The sequence below is a fragment of the Schistocerca nitens genome, chromosome 3, assembly GCF_023898315.1.
Source record: "Schistocerca nitens isolate TAMUIC-IGC-003100 chromosome 3, iqSchNite1.1, whole genome shotgun sequence".
NCBI classification, from domain to species: Eukaryota; Metazoa; Arthropoda; class Insecta; order Orthoptera; family Acrididae; genus Schistocerca; species Schistocerca nitens.
In genome coordinates, this window is record NC_064616.1 from 773897125 (window position 1) to 773912964 (window position 15840).

The 15840-nt window shown below is 38.3% G+C and overlaps 1 protein-coding gene across 3 annotated transcripts in view; it reads right to left on the reverse strand.

Annotated features, from left to right (window-relative positions):
- LOC126248778 (laminin subunit beta-1) overlaps window positions 1-15840 on the reverse strand; it is a 376490-nt gene that overhangs the window by 13291 nt on the left and 347359 nt on the right. For all 3 annotated transcript variants that reach the window (XM_049950147.1, XM_049950149.1, XM_049950148.1), the window contains 6 exons: window positions 10074-10265; window positions 9488-9668; window positions 9178-9362; window positions 8530-8765; window positions 7397-7579; window positions 504-692 (listed from right to left, as the gene is read on the reverse strand). In XM_049950147.1, the coding sequence (XP_049806104.1) occupies window positions 504-692; window positions 7397-7579; window positions 8530-8765; window positions 9178-9362; window positions 9488-9668; window positions 10074-10265 (1166 nt within the window). The remainder of the gene's footprint in view (window positions 1-503; window positions 693-7396; window positions 7580-8529; window positions 8766-9177; window positions 9363-9487; window positions 9669-10073; window positions 10266-15840) is intronic.

Here is a 15840-nt window from a genome sequence, read left to right on the forward strand (position 1 = left end):
AGCTTTTTTTTACATTTGCCATTTAATCACAGATGTACATAACTTATTAATATTTCAGGCACTACATAATAAAAGTAGAAAACTTGATATCCCAATTTAATAATCATATATATGAGGAGATACACGTTTGAGTCATTACTGTATCTATTAATCACCAAATTTTATGTATCAGGTGTGCATAATCGTGGAAAAAATGTTCATCAGCTCCAGCCACCAAATAACAGAACTGTGTAAAATTTATGTTTTGCATCGATTTCCTGGTGTCTCAATTATACACACATGTTTCTATAAATTCTTTCTCAATTTTTTTTCATATCAGTTACTTTCACATTTAATTTTAGTCTTTATACATATCCACACATTATAAAATTCACTATTTTTCAAGCCAATAATTCTCACCTGAACTGGATTGAGAGTATCCAACATTTATATGAAATGAAGAGAAATGTTTGGTATTGTAGGAGCTATTTTCAGAAAAAAAAAATTAATTTTATGTATAATACCTCTTTTGCCAGTGTTCTGATATCTGATGGTGATGCACCTTCCTCATCAAAAAATTTCTGGAGCTCATCTATGAAATTTTGCGTTCTGGTTGTAACATCATCAGAACGATTACGTGCCTCTAATGCTTTGTCATAAGCTTCTTGTGCCAAAGTGTTTGCATTAACTGTTTCTTGCCTTGCCTGAGATACCTGTCAATAAAACATAATAGTTCCTTTAAAATTTGTAAATCTATTTAGTAATAATAATAATCTCCATTTGTCCACAACAATTTTACAGTTTTTGACATCCTCATTTTTTGTACATTTATAACAATGACACAGTGATATCAGGCCATACATGGAATAAATATTTATAACAATTAGCACATTATATACTATTACAAAAACGTTTACCACCACTAATATACTGCAACACACAAAAACAGTACTCAGTAATCGACTTCAGAAATCTTTGATCGAGTATCCTTTAATTAACAACTATTTCAGCTTTTCCTTAAACAGATTTCCACAGAGCCGTTTTGTATTATTTGGCAACCTATTACAGATTTGTCTTCCAACTGCAAGTGGACTGTTATCTGTAGGTCTTTATTACTCAGTATCCTATGATAATCACATCTGATATACATTTATGAATAGCATACATGTAAAATAGTTCACATGATTATATTGTGCAAAGCTGGAAATTTATCTTGCATCAGTTGACTCTGACACCAATAGGTAGCTAGTAAAGAATGTAGTTTCCTATTACTGATGATCTTACTTCTCTGACTCTAAAGGAGGATTTCTTGGCTTAAGTTTTCTCTTATGGGTTGCCAGTTCCATAGCAGCTTCCATGTAGGTTCCCAATATTTTAGTTGTTGGAATATTTTCTTGTCTGGCTGATTCATGTCCAGTGAATGTTGTGCCATTTATTTTTCCATGTTATCTCAGTTGCCAAAATTTTTTAATTTGTCTCTGCAGTACAGCACTATTGTATCTTGATTAACCACAGTGAAATCATAGTGGTGAGTCCTCTCGAGTTCTCCCAATATCGGTTTTCTTATAAGTTTAAAGATATTCTTGCAGCATAAAGAAACATTACTGTTTGGAAGGAGGTCTCTGTTTGGTAATAACTATGTGGCAAGCTGTTGGGGGCAAAAAATCTGGTAAATTTTTTCTCTTATTGGTGTTTTGCAGAGTCTGCAACCACTACCTTACAATTAACTCTCCAAATGCCTTCTGAAGTTTCTCTTGGACACTGAAGAATGAGAAATGGATAATCAACCTATCATTCCATGAAAATCATCAGTACAAAATTTGGAAGAATTAAACACGGATATTGTTTTTAAAATTTCAGTTGAGTTACATGGTATAGTTGTTTGTATTTTGGTTCTATGTGTCATCTGTTCTAGTATGGGGATGTGTCACTGGATGTTACCACAAACTTTGTGTGCCTTAAATATTAATTTTGCTGTAATTCACCTTCCCATCATTTTCTTATGCTGTTCTGACATATTGGAAAAACAATTAGTGAAAAACAGAGTGTCTTCCCATTTTTTGAATGTTGCTGCTATAAAATGCCCTTTTGGTCAATTGTTTGGATCATGGTGTGAAAGTTATGGCTCATATTGTGAATTATCACCTGACATGTGCAAGCTTTATCATTTTCTGAACAGCGGGCAGGATTACCACTGGAAAACACACACTGTCTCTCTCTTCTAACACACACACACACACACACACACACACACACACACACACACAAATTACACGCACTTATACCAATACAAAAATATTTTGCCTAGAAAGTAAGACTTTCGATGGATGCTCTAGAACATTCTGAAGCTTACAGCATCAAGGCTAACAATTATGGACTGCCTACAGAGAACTATTACATTTGGAAGTATTAGTGCTGTTCATATATGACAATTAGTAGCTTCAGAGGGATTAGGCTTCTACAGTAGGACTCAGTTAGAATAATCCTCTGGGTGAATGAATGCATCAGGAAGTAAAATCTTCCACCATTTGATCATCATTGCAGGTTACTGTAATGGATTATATGTTTACACATCCAGAGCATTTGTATTGAAACCAAGTTAAATTCCTTACTTTAATGCTCAATACAGCACATAAGCTCTAATTGATGGAAATACTCATTCTGTATCACTGCAGCAACAGTCCCTTTATCTTAATAAAAACTTTGATCTATGTGTGGCACCTGTTTGGAACAGTTCATTTACAGCCCTTTTACTAGGGGAATTCAGTAAGTAATGCACCACATTTTTTCCTGAAAGCAGGTTGGTTTTATTCAGGATTCCAATACACCATATTACTCCCCAATCTTTTGGCTACGAAACCCTATCTCCATTCAATGCAATGCCCTTATACCATCTTACTGACGAGGCCTGTATGCCCATATGGTAGCACTCTATTGGTCAATATTGGAGCCAAAGACCTGCTGCATCAATAACCTCCCCCATCATCCACATACTGTTTCCCGTGAAGTGCATTGGGCCAAACAGATTGAAGTGGAAGGTGTGATATCTGGGCTGCAGGGTGAATGAGGAAGAACAGTCCAGTGAAGTTTTGTGAGCTCCTGTTAGGTGTGCAAACTTTTGTGAGTCCTTGTGTTATCATGGACAAGGAGAAATTTGTTTGCACTTATGTGACGATGAATATGCTAAAGTCATTTCTTCTATTTCCTGAGGGTAGCACAATATATTTCTGAGTTGGTCATTGCAACGTGAGAGAAGGCAGCAGAGAGAATAACCACTTCACAGTCCCTGAAGGCTGTCACCACGAGTTTACCACCTGAGGGTGTGGCTTTGAACTTTTTCTTAAGGTAAGAGTTGGTGGGATGCCACTCTGTGGATTGCCTTTTTTTCTTTTTCTGGTTTGAAGTGATGAACCCAGTTTTCATCACCTGTGACAATGTTCAACAAAAACTGTCACAATCAGCCTTGTAACATGCAGGCAATTCAACACAGATGGTTCTTCATTGCTCTTCATGGTCTTCTGTTAGGTGGCACGGAACCCAATAGCCACACACCTTTGAGTTCCCCAAATGGTGGGTGAATGTGTCAGGACTACCAGCAAAGATATCCAGTTGTGCAGTCAGGTGTTTGATTGTGATCTGTCAATCACCTCAAATGATAGTGTCTGCATATTCCAACATTGCAAGTGTCACAGCTATTTTTGGCCGGCTGGCACACGGAAAATCGGTCAGGTTTGCACGACCTTGTTGCGATGATGTCAGACACCTCGCCCAGTGACTCACTGTGCTTTTGTTAACTGGCAGGTCCATAGACAATATGCAAGCACCGATGAATATCTGCAGTGTTCTGGTTTTCTGCCAAAAGAAACTAAATGACAGCTCTCAGTTTGGAATGCATTGCCATTACAGGCAGCCATTTTAAAGCTACGTATAGTGCCACCACCTATTGGAACTTCATGAAACAATAGGGGCTGAAAGGGAATATTCCACAATGTCCCAAAACAAATTACACATTTTTTCAACTGAAATTGGTCGATAAAAAATGTATTGCTTTACTTACTGAAGATAAGTCCACATGTTAGAGGGAAGGAAATAAGAGTAACAATACATGTGTATTAATGCACCTTAGTATACGAACAGAAATCATCAAAATTTTGGTTTTGGTGCACAGTATCCAAATCATGCACTATTAACTGTAATATTTCCTAACAGACTTTTGATCACAAATGTGGTCATATGGAAGGCTGCAGTATGGTACGAGGTGTGTTCAAAAAGTAAGGTGACTTTATATTTTTATGAAAAAATATTTATTTATTCATGAATAATCAGGTTGTCCCCTTCAAAGTAATCCCCCTCAGATACAATACACTTGTGTCAACACTTCTTCCAATCCTCTAAGCACTTCTCATAAGCACTTTTCCGTACAGCCTTGAGTACTTCCAGTGATTCAGTTTTTATTTCCGCAATCGTTGAAAATCTTTGTCCTTTCAAGGTCTCTTCAGTTTTGGGAACAGGAAAAAGTCACAGGGGGCCAAATCCTGTGAATAAGCTGGCTGAGGAATGATTGTCATGTTGTTTTTGGCCAAAAAATCTCTCACAAGCAACAATGAATGAGCAGGTGCATTGTCGTGATATGAAAGCCACGAATTGTTTTTCCACAATCCTGGATGTTTTTTGCGTATTGCTTCTCGCAAACAGCGCATAATATCAAGATAATACTCCTTATCAACAGTACAATCTTGAGGCAAAAATCTGTGATGCACTATGCCATGGTAATTGAAAAAACCAGTCAGCAAAACTTTGACATTTGATCAAACTTGGCATGCTTTTTTCGGTCTTGGCTCTCCGGGATGCTTCCATTGGGACAACTGGGCTTTGGATTTGATGTCATAACCATAAACCCATGTTTCGTCACCAGTTATGGCCCTTTTGAGCAAATCAGGATCATCATTGATGTCATTCAAGAGCTCCTGAGCTGTGCTCATGCAACAGTTCTTCATTTTTCACACAAAATTTGAAGGAAATTCTTTGCTCCATTTTTTACAATAATCAAAAATTGCCGTACACATTAACGCACGTCTAACCTTTCTATCTGTAAAAAACAAATGAAGTATGTTGCACACATGAAACTGTCAACATATGTTTCAGACATGTGTACCAACATAACAAAAAAAAAAAAAAAAAAAAAAATATCGATAATCGAATGTATGTTGACAGCCCTCGTATATCAAACTCTAAAATGGCAGATATGGAATGATCATAATCAACTTTCTTTCATCTAACACAGTGATTTATATGACATTATGACTATCTTAATCCCAAGATAGGGCTCCACAAAATGTGTTGGCCAGTACGTCACAAAATGGAACCATGTATCATTCTCATTAGAACAGAAGGATTTGGCCACTTTCAACAATGTATATTGCTGCACCAAAGGATATTGGTAGTGCCAACAAGGCAGAAACTATGGAGCTGGCCAGAATGGGAATGGTGCTATTGTGCCAGCCAGCATTATATCAGTGATAGGAAAAGGCTTGGTGCTTATAAGAAGACAACACTGCAGCCAGCTTTGCTCTTGACTTCACTTGACCAGTACACTTTCTGCTTCTGGACTTTTGGTATTAAGAAAACAACAGTGCCACCATAACTTTAGGATCAGCTTTTCATTGGAATCCTACTGGTGGTGCTTTGACAACATTATGCAAGAGATATTGGCATGCTCCAATGTCTTGAGATCATACCATATGTGAGAGACAGTACCTGCACCAGTACCTACTTTTAAACCCCTTCATCTTCAAAGATGGTGCTGCACGTAAACATACCTTGTACTGTGTTTGTATGTAAGTCTCCACTTGGAAAGAACATTCGTTGATGTCACCCTCTCCCTCTCAATCTCCCCCTCCCCCTCCTATCCTTCCTAATATACTAATCATCTGAAACCACCCACAAAATAATCAGTCTATTTCTACAAAAATTAGCACACTGATCCTATACCAAGACCAGTGTACTTTTTGCAAAAGGAACAGTTTACATGTTCTATGCAATTAGAAAGGAACATTACTGAGATGAATGTTTAATTTAAAGCTAGGGATCAAATAAATGTCATTAAACATGATAAAAATTCTACCATTATATTACGTATGCATATATACACAACAAATATGGCCTGAAATTTATTCATATTATTTTTTAGATACAAAACATCTTCATAGAACTGACAAGCACTCCACAAACAGATACAAACAGTTTAAAGATATAAAAAAATTGGCACATAGTTTGGAGAAAAAGTCTTGTAATATTTAGATTCAAATAAAAGAAAGTTTGTAAGATGTGCAGATATATGGTCTTAGGATGAATGACTGTGGTGACAAGAAGGGCACCAAGCAACAGAATTAAAGTAAAACAATTTTCATATTATGTATGTACAATTGCCCATCACATGAGAACACTCCTATCACGGAACAAACACTGGAGAGAAAGAAGAATTTTGTTTACTGTTGAGGACAGTATGTACCATCTACTACATTTTTATAGAACTGCCTCCACTGTTTAAATACTTATCACAGCATAGGTCCATATTTTATTTGATCTTTTCATTGAAATTTTCCATTTTTAATGACAATTATCCAGTGAAAATTGTTTTTACTTATCATGATGCAAGCCCATGTACTCATCTTAATATGTCTGTTCTGTATATTCATGACATAAGTACTTTCCTCAATTTCTCAGTAACTTTTGATGGTCGTTAGCTTTGGTTTTCATTCTGAAAATTCTTATACCCTGAAATAATGTTTCAAATTGCTGATTCATTCATTGTTCAATCCTCAAAAGTATCAGAGATTTAATAGTGTCACTATTAATGACAGAGGATTATCTCTGATAGTGACAAGGTCACATTTTACGCATTCAAAAATGAAAACACTCCTAAACTTCACATGCAACAGCCATTATTGTAGCACATGCCTAAAAAGAGGACTTCTAAATAACTGTGTCTGATTCTGTTGGCTTGATGAAGTCAGTTATTTCCTTAATAATTTTCCACCTTTGACAATAAGTTAAAGGTAGGTTTTGATTTTCTTCCTTTCAAACTGATAATAATGCAACTTCTTTAGTTTGTGAAATATTCATTAATTGTTGTATGCCAAAATGACTCCAGCCTCATTTTTAAAAGTAGTGGTTGCTACCATGCTTAGGTGTACAGATAGAATTAATTTTAATGATTAGAGCTGACTTAGTGATTAATTGCTGCTACAAAGAATGTTCTTCCCATTCTATCACCATTGCCCAATACATGTGCAATGAAGAATGTTTACTCCAGTGTGATGACAGTACATATACAGCTTTGAGTTATCATAATAACTTTGCAGAAGTTATGGCTCATTCGTGTGTGACAAATAAATGATCAACTGATTAAACATACCCCTCTTAATAAATCATCTGCTTCCGCCTCCTTATCTTCAACAGTTTTCCTGGCATCTTCAGCAAATTTGAGGGCACGTTCTGCCATAGTAACAGCACCTTGCTCACAGGACAGACCTCCACAGCTGCCACAACCAGCACCACCACACAGCTTGTCACATGGGTCCCCACGCTTTCCACAAACCTGTGTACATTATGCCAAACTTCAGTAAACATAACTGGTGTATACTTAATTTCTATAACAGCTCTCCCCAAAGTTTGCATACTTGACAACATTGAGATTTATTTCATAGTACACTTGTATGTACCTATTAAAACTTAATACCCACAGTGTAATATGGTTATGGAATGTCCTTTATCAGATATAAATAATGGAAGGAGTAAAGGTAACAAGGTGGTGGTGGTTAGTGTTTAACGTCCCGTCGACAACGAGGTCATTAGAGACGGAGCGCAAGCTCGGGTTGGGGAAGGATTGGGAAGGAAATCGGCCGTGCCCTTTCAAAGGAACCATCTCGGCATTCGCCTGAAACGATTTAGGGAAATCACGGAAAACCTAAATCAGGATGGCCGGAGACGGGATTGAACCGTCGTCCTCCCGAATGCGAGTCCAGTGTGCTAACCACTGCGCCACCTCGCTCGGTAAAGGAAACAACACACCATATAGTTGAGGCATTGAATCACTGATAAACACATTAACTAGGCTGACACCACTGTTAAGCTTCGAGATGAATCCTGAGCTCTGAACAAGAATTCATCTGAAATCTTGTTACCTTCCATTGTTTATATTCACAATGTCTTTCCAGCATGCTATGAAAAGATAAATTTTATAAATAAATATTCATAAGAAGAATTTAGTGACATTTAAATTTGTCTTTCTATCAGCTGTCACACATAGACAAGCAAAAAGGGACAAAACCTGTACATGATGTGTTCAGTGTTATAATAAGTTTGTCCTTCTACATACAAGATATTTGCAACTTAAAATTAAATAATAAATATGTTCAGGTTGCTACTGACTATGGATAAATAATGTTTAGTTGCACCTTTGCAACAGGTTTGTGTGACCATACAAATGGTCACACAATTGTAAATAGCAAATGTTAAATAAAATCCCTACTATTCACATTGTCTCACCTGGTTGTTAATATCTGGAATTTGTTCTTCTAGCTCTAAAAGTTTAGTTTCAAGGTCTGCAAGTGCTTCAGTGTTTTCATCTTGGAGTCTAAGAAATTGGTTACTGGTGCGATTAACAAGGGTTTCAGCACGTTTACACTGTCTTTCTGAATCTGCAATTGCTGACTGACTGTCATCAGCTATTTGTTGAGCTTTCTCAGAGCGCTCCCACGCTTCACGTGTGAGATTCAAAGCACCTGAAAAACAAAATAAAAGAAAATCGTCTCATTAATTTTCATAGACATAACAGAATTTAGCAAGGAGGAGGAGACCAAACTGAAGGGTAAAAAGGGGACATAATATTATCATGTGTAGAAAACATGTCTGATGTGAGATTTATTTCTTCCATCAATTCAACAACTGGGCCTTGCAAATTCAGCCACTTGATGATGAAATGAGAGATCCAGTTATTTTCTGTTTCATTGCATATCAGTTTCAAATTTTACAACAATTTCATTAGTTTATTTTGCATTCCACATTTTAGTATTAGGATCCCTATTCCTGAGTATTGTTACCTATGTTAATGCCGACACTGGTTTTAGTGTCTGCACTGTTGCCAAATTTTTGAACAACCTCTATAATGAGCAAAATATATGTCCTTTTACATACCTTCAACATTTGCTTCTTGCAACCGAGTAGCATTTTCTTTTAAGCCAAGAGCTGTAGCATTAAGCCTGTCTTTCTTGACACGGAGATCTCTCAGAGCCTCGTGTGCCAAAAGAATCCTCTGGGTTGCATTTTGTAGGATTTTCTCAACATCATCAAGTCCATGTGATGAATGGTTGAGTGTTCCTCTGTAAACAAGTAAATAAAGAAAAATGAGTATGATTTATATTAATATTTACAGAAATAAATAGTGAATGATTGAAGAGATAAAATGTTCATTAATACCAGTCACCATGAGATCATTATAAATTACCTCAAGTCTTCCACAAGTTTGTTTAGTGATTCAAGATCCTGAGAACTGATCGAAGTGTTGCTTAGCATCTGTTTAATTTCTTCAAGTTTCTTTTCCATCTGATCGAATTCACGAGTGTAGGCGCCAGTTGCTCCAGTCTGTTTAATTTTTGATGCATCTTGGATAATTCGATTTGTCTGATCTAATCAATAAATGACCAAGAACAACTTATTTAAGTATTTGGGAAATGATAGAGATATCAAATTACAAATGCAAGCTAATAATTGTTTAGCAGTTTTCACAACACAGTTCTTTATTCTTCTAGGAGCTTGCAGTTATATATTAAAGTTTGGTACTGATGACATAACATACATGCTTAACATCTGTGGCAAAACTACAAAAAAAGATAGCCTGGTATTGTTTTCTTTTGACAGTTTCCTGTAACTTATATGAAAAACAGTATATGTGGTGTGCTTCAGAGACACATTTTTACTTGGCATTATTTTCCATATTTCATTGTAAGTGAACAGAATGTATACATAATCTATGCAATAACTGCATAATTAAATTATTGAAAAATAGACAAAATTTACATAGACCTGTTTACCTCTTAGTTCGTTGAGGATACGATCCCAGTTCGTAAAGCATTCACCACAAGGACTGCACTGTGGAGCTGAACCCAGATAGCCTCGTGCACACTGATTGCACTTTTCTCCTCCAATCCCCTCAAGACAAATACAGGTTCCATTTTCACGGTGGCACTGCATTGTAAGTGAACCATCAGGGTCACATTCACAAGCTGTAAAACAATAGTTCAACTACAGTAGTGCACAATTAAACACAGAAAAATGCGACTCATCGATAAAAACAGTGGCAATAGACATTCCATTATATACATATATCATTTGCAAGCATCTTCATCAACAAAATTTTGTGATTAATTTATCTGCTATTCGTCATACTTGCAATTTTATACTTTCTACTCTTATACGTACTTATACTAGTAAAGTCCTCATTCTCTGGACTTCTCTTTTGGCTGTCAAGGAGAGTACATGTTTACAGGACATGTACTCCAGGTAATTTTTCATCTTTACTCGCATAATGAAATTGTTATCCTCTTACATTTTGTTCATTCATTCTGCTTCATAATGTGTTCCCAGCATGGTACTTGGAAGATAGTTGGCTCTGACATGGATTCTTACCAAATGTTCTTTTCGTGTTGTTACAAACTGCTCCTCATCTGCAGTTAAATACTTTCTTAAATCAAAGTTTTTGAAGATGTAGTTCTGTGCATCAGTTTCTCTCCACATCTTATTCTCTGCCAATTAAAGGGCATTAGGTTGATTGCTGGGCTCCTAAATATGGTTTATAATGTGATAGACCCCTCTTATGCATAGAAGTACAAATGCAGTAGTGCTTTGAGAGACGGATTTCATTTTTTGTATAATTTCTTTATTACTGTCTGGGCACACCAGTTCAGGTTTTTCACTAAAGGATGTGAAATTGCTTGAAACACCATGATGAGCCTTAATTGCCACTGTGAGGTTCTTATCATTTTATGAACCTATTGACAAAGTTCTTGTGGATCCTTCTTTGTACTGATTTCCTTAAAATGCTGTCCCATCAGCCAGTTGCTTGATGTAGCAACTTTGTGTTCTCAAAATCAAAAGTGTGATATTCATTTATGCTACACACTGCCATTATTAATTTCTCTCTGTGTCCCAGTTGCACACACATAATGTGTTCACCAGAGTATTTTGTGGTACAGCGCTGCATTTGCCCAATGTATTAGTGGCCACATTCACAAGGGATGCTGTATATCCCCAGCATGTATAGTTTTGGGGGGTCTTTCAGAGGGCCAAGGAACTCTTTCATCTTACATAGTGATTGGAGGATGGTTTTGATGTTTAAGGTTTCATACAGCCTCACAATTTTGCTAGAGTGGGCCCAAGTAAGAAAGGAAAGTGCTGTGTCATCTGAACAAGACACAGCCAGGGCAAAAGTACCACAGGCAAAAAGATGCGAGCTGGTGCCAGTGCCATAGAGACTCTCCACTTGTGCGAGTACCACCAGCACCACGGGTGGTGCTGAGGATGAAGATATCGATTTCACCTTGGACAATTGCCACTCGAGTTCAATCTGCCAATGACTGGACAACAGCAGACAAAAGCCTACTCAGAAGACAGAAGAGCAGCTCTCGTCCACTCGGTTACATATCATCATCGAGGTCTGACTTGGAACAGGGAATGTCATTTAGTGAACTCTTAGAAGTGAACAGACAGTTTTTGTAAATTGAATTTGCTATGTACTATGAAGTTTACCTACAATTATTTGCGGGTAGCCATTGAGGGCCTTTTTTGTGTTATATTACAAGCGGTGTTGCAGACTTCATTATTCAACAAGTCACAAAGATAAGTAAACCTTTTTAACTCATTTGTGTGACTTCATTACTAATTTTTTGGGGTGTTGTAGAACCTTCTGTTACCTGGCCCTGAGGCATTGCTGTGTAACGGTGGCAGGGAGAAATTGTCTTAGCGGTGTACTGCACCAGAAGACATTTCATGAACTTGCCTACTGTAACAACAGTGGCAACTTGGCCTCCACAGCAGTAGTGATGAGGCCTTTAAAAAACTGACAATGAGGGTTTACAAAAGCATGAGCCACTAGTCTGCATCTTCCTCTTCTCAGCTTGCTGCATCTTTTTTTAACACCCTTCTAATCTGTGCTTCACTGTACCCATTTTTACGGAACATTTCCTTTCGGTGTAGTAGCTCAGATGGGTGACTTCCTTTTTCACAGATGACATGCACCCTATGTATCAAGATGTTAGCCCTATCTGCATCTGTGCTGGATGGTGGCAATTCGTTGCAAGCAGGTACAGGTTTGTGTGGTTCTTCTTCCCATACACTGCATGGCCTAGTGTACCATCTGCCTTCTTTACTAGAATATCCAGGAAAAGGAGATATCCATTCTCCTCTACTTCTATAGTGAAGGTAATGAAGTAATGTTTTGATGCAGTCACCATGTAAAGCATTCAGTTGATTTTGCTAAAGTACTTAAGGGCACTTGACTGCCAAGAGATGACCTGCTCACGAGCTTTGATGTTGCATAATTCTCCCCAATAGTACCTCTTCATGACTTCTTAGTGATCCTGGCCCAACAGCTTGAGCCACAAATACCTATGTTTTTTGAGCATGCACTGATTACCGTTTGTTTCAAGTGCAACAGGGAATCTTTTGAGCAAGCAGGTGTAGTGGCCCTGAGATCTCAACATAGAACAACACTTTAACATGTTGAGGAGGTGGCACTTAAACTGTTTGATAAAAACCTGAGCACTACTTCTGCTATCTCAACAATACATTTGTAGTGTGGGAACATGACAGATGCTGGATGAGTTTCTGAGCCATCTTAACAGCAGCCATCACAATATTACTTTCACTATGGAAGCAGAGGAGAATGGATGTCTTCCTTTCTTGGATAAACTGATAAAAAAGAATACAGTGTATAGGAAGAAGACCCATACAGACCTGTATCTGTACCCGCATGCAACAACCTGTCATCATCTGCAGCAGAGGCAGACAGTGCTAAGCACCATGGTATATAGGGAGCATGACACCTGCAACAGACAAAGCTTCATAGCTGAGCTATAACTCCCAAAGGATTTGTTCCTTAAAAATGGGTACAGTGAAGCAATGATCAAAAGATGTTCAAGAATAAAAAAGATTCAGAAAAATGAAGAGGGGAGGAAGGATGCAAGAGACTCTCTCTTTCATTACTGTGGACCACACTCTGCCATACTGAGAGGTTGCTAGAAAAGTGAAACATCAAAACCATCTTCCAACCACCACACAAGACAGAGTATCTTGTACCTGTGAAAGACCCACCAAACTTAACACACCAGGGATATACAGCATCCCTTGTGAATGTGGTAACCAATACATCAGACAGTCACAGTGCTGCATCTCAAAATACTGTGGGGGAACGCATAAGGTGTGAAAAAACTAAGACACCCAGAGAAATAAGTAGTGGCACAGCAATACCACACTTTTGATTTTGAGAACACCAAGTTGCTATCCTGAGCAATGGGTTGTTGGGACACCATTGTAAAGAAATCAATAGAAGTAAGTATCCACAAAAATCTTGTCAATAGGGTTGAAGTTTACCAACCTAGTTTTTCGTGGAATCCCACATTAGAAGCAATACAATGAAAGCATTCTCAGCACTGTCCAGGATGCAAGATGCATCCTGAGTGACCTTGTAGAAATTCAAGTGCACCCCCACCCCCACCAACCACACAGGACCTAGCTGCTTGCAGCCTGGTGGAGGTGGCACACCACTGGTATCCGAGAGGCCAACACTTTTTTTTTTTTTTTTCTCAGCCAGTTTCAGTTCAAAAAGTGAGGAATTTGTTGTGGGACATCAAGGAATACTCCTGCTTCAGCTCCTATAGTTTCATGAAATACCAATAGGTGGTGGTGCTATACATGGCCTTCAAGATGGCACCTATAATATATCTGCATTCAAGCAGAGAGCTGTGATTGACTTTCTTTTGGCAAAAAACCAGAGCATCACAGATATACATAGGCACTTGCAGAATATCAGCGGAGACCTGGCAGTTAACTAAAGCACAGTGCATTGTTGGGTGAGGAGTCTATCATTATCGCAACAAGGTCGTGCAAACCTGTCTGATCTCCCACGTGCTGGCTGGCTGCATACAGCTGTGACGCCTGCTATGCTGCAACATGCTGACACACTCATCTGAGACGATTGATGGATAACAATCAAACACCTTGCTGCTCAACTGGACATCTCTGTTGGTAGTGCTGACACACTAGTCCATCAGTTGCAGTACTCAAGGTTTTGTTCTCGCTGGGTTCCTTGCGGTGCGCCCCCTAGCAGAAGACTATAAAGAGCAATGGACGACAATCTGGTATGAAGCTGATCGTGATAACTTTTTGTCGATCATCATCAAGTGATGAAACATGGGTTCATCACTTCAAACTGGAAACAAAACGACATGCACGGATTGGTACCACACCACTTCTCCTCTGAAGAAAAGGCTCAAAGCCACACCCTCAGCTGCTAAGGTCATGCCAACAGTCTTCTGGGACTCTGAAGGGGCTATTCTGTTTCATGTCCTCCCTCAACGTGCAGTGGAAAGGTCTGGAGCCTATTGTGCTACCCTCATGATACTGAAGAAGTGACTTCAGCGTGTTCATCTCCACAAAAATGCAAATGAACTTCTCCTTCTCTATGCCAACCCAAGGCCTCACAAGTCTGTGCATCCGAGAGGAGCTCACAAAACTCCATTGGACTGTTCTTCCTAACCCACCCTACTACCCATATCTCACATCTTCTGACTTCCATCTGTTTGGCCCAATGAAGGATGCACTTTGTGTGAAGCAGTTTGTGGATGAGCAAGATGTTGGCTCCAATGTCAACCAGTAGAGTGGTACCATGCAGACATACAGGCCCTCCCAGTAAGGTGACATAAGGCTATCACACTGAACTGAGAATATGTTGAAAAATAGGGTTTTTTAGCAAAAGAATGGGGAATAATATGGTGTATTGGAATCCTGAATAAAACCAATCTGTTTTCAGAAAAAAAAGTTTTGCATTACTTATTGAACACCTGTCTAAAATACTGAGGCATCCACAATATCTCATCACTTCACCGGAAAATGAAGACTTCTCAAAACATCACAGTATCTTTAATGCTTCCACCCGGCTGGAAACCCAAGGGCTTTACATGATCTCAAATGAAGTTCAACATGGCTTCTGGCCACATTACAATTGTTGATTAATGCACTTCCCATTTACAGTGCTATGTCATCACTTCCCTGATTCGTTTGTATCTTCTCACCAATTTTCCACTTGTATTTTATTGTATGGAAGTGGGGACCTAGAAACGATGGAGAGGCTTCGTCCTCGCCATAGCCCGCAGTGGTACACAATCCCACAACAGGCCACCACAGTCCACTCAGTACCCCACCACTGCCCCACACTGAACCCAGAGCTATTGTGCAGTTCGGCCCCAATTTTCCACATACTGTCTGCAATGCTATGTACAAAAATGTTTTACATCTTTGGTAGCAAATGGAAGTCAAAATTCAGTTTTCTTTCCACTACAAGTTATTGGTTCACTGTTTCATATTTAGGAATTAAGCTGTGAAGTTAACACTGTTGAACACTACGTTCAAATGAGTTTTTCCATGTTCTGGTGCCCAATCTACTATTTTATTGTCATTTGTGTAAGCTGAGTTTCATTCTCTGATTTTGTTATTAGCTTATTTCTTTCTTAATCCTCATCTTACACATTTTCATTCAACTACTAAGTTTCCTTCTGTCTCTATCTCAACGTGTCTTTCTACAGA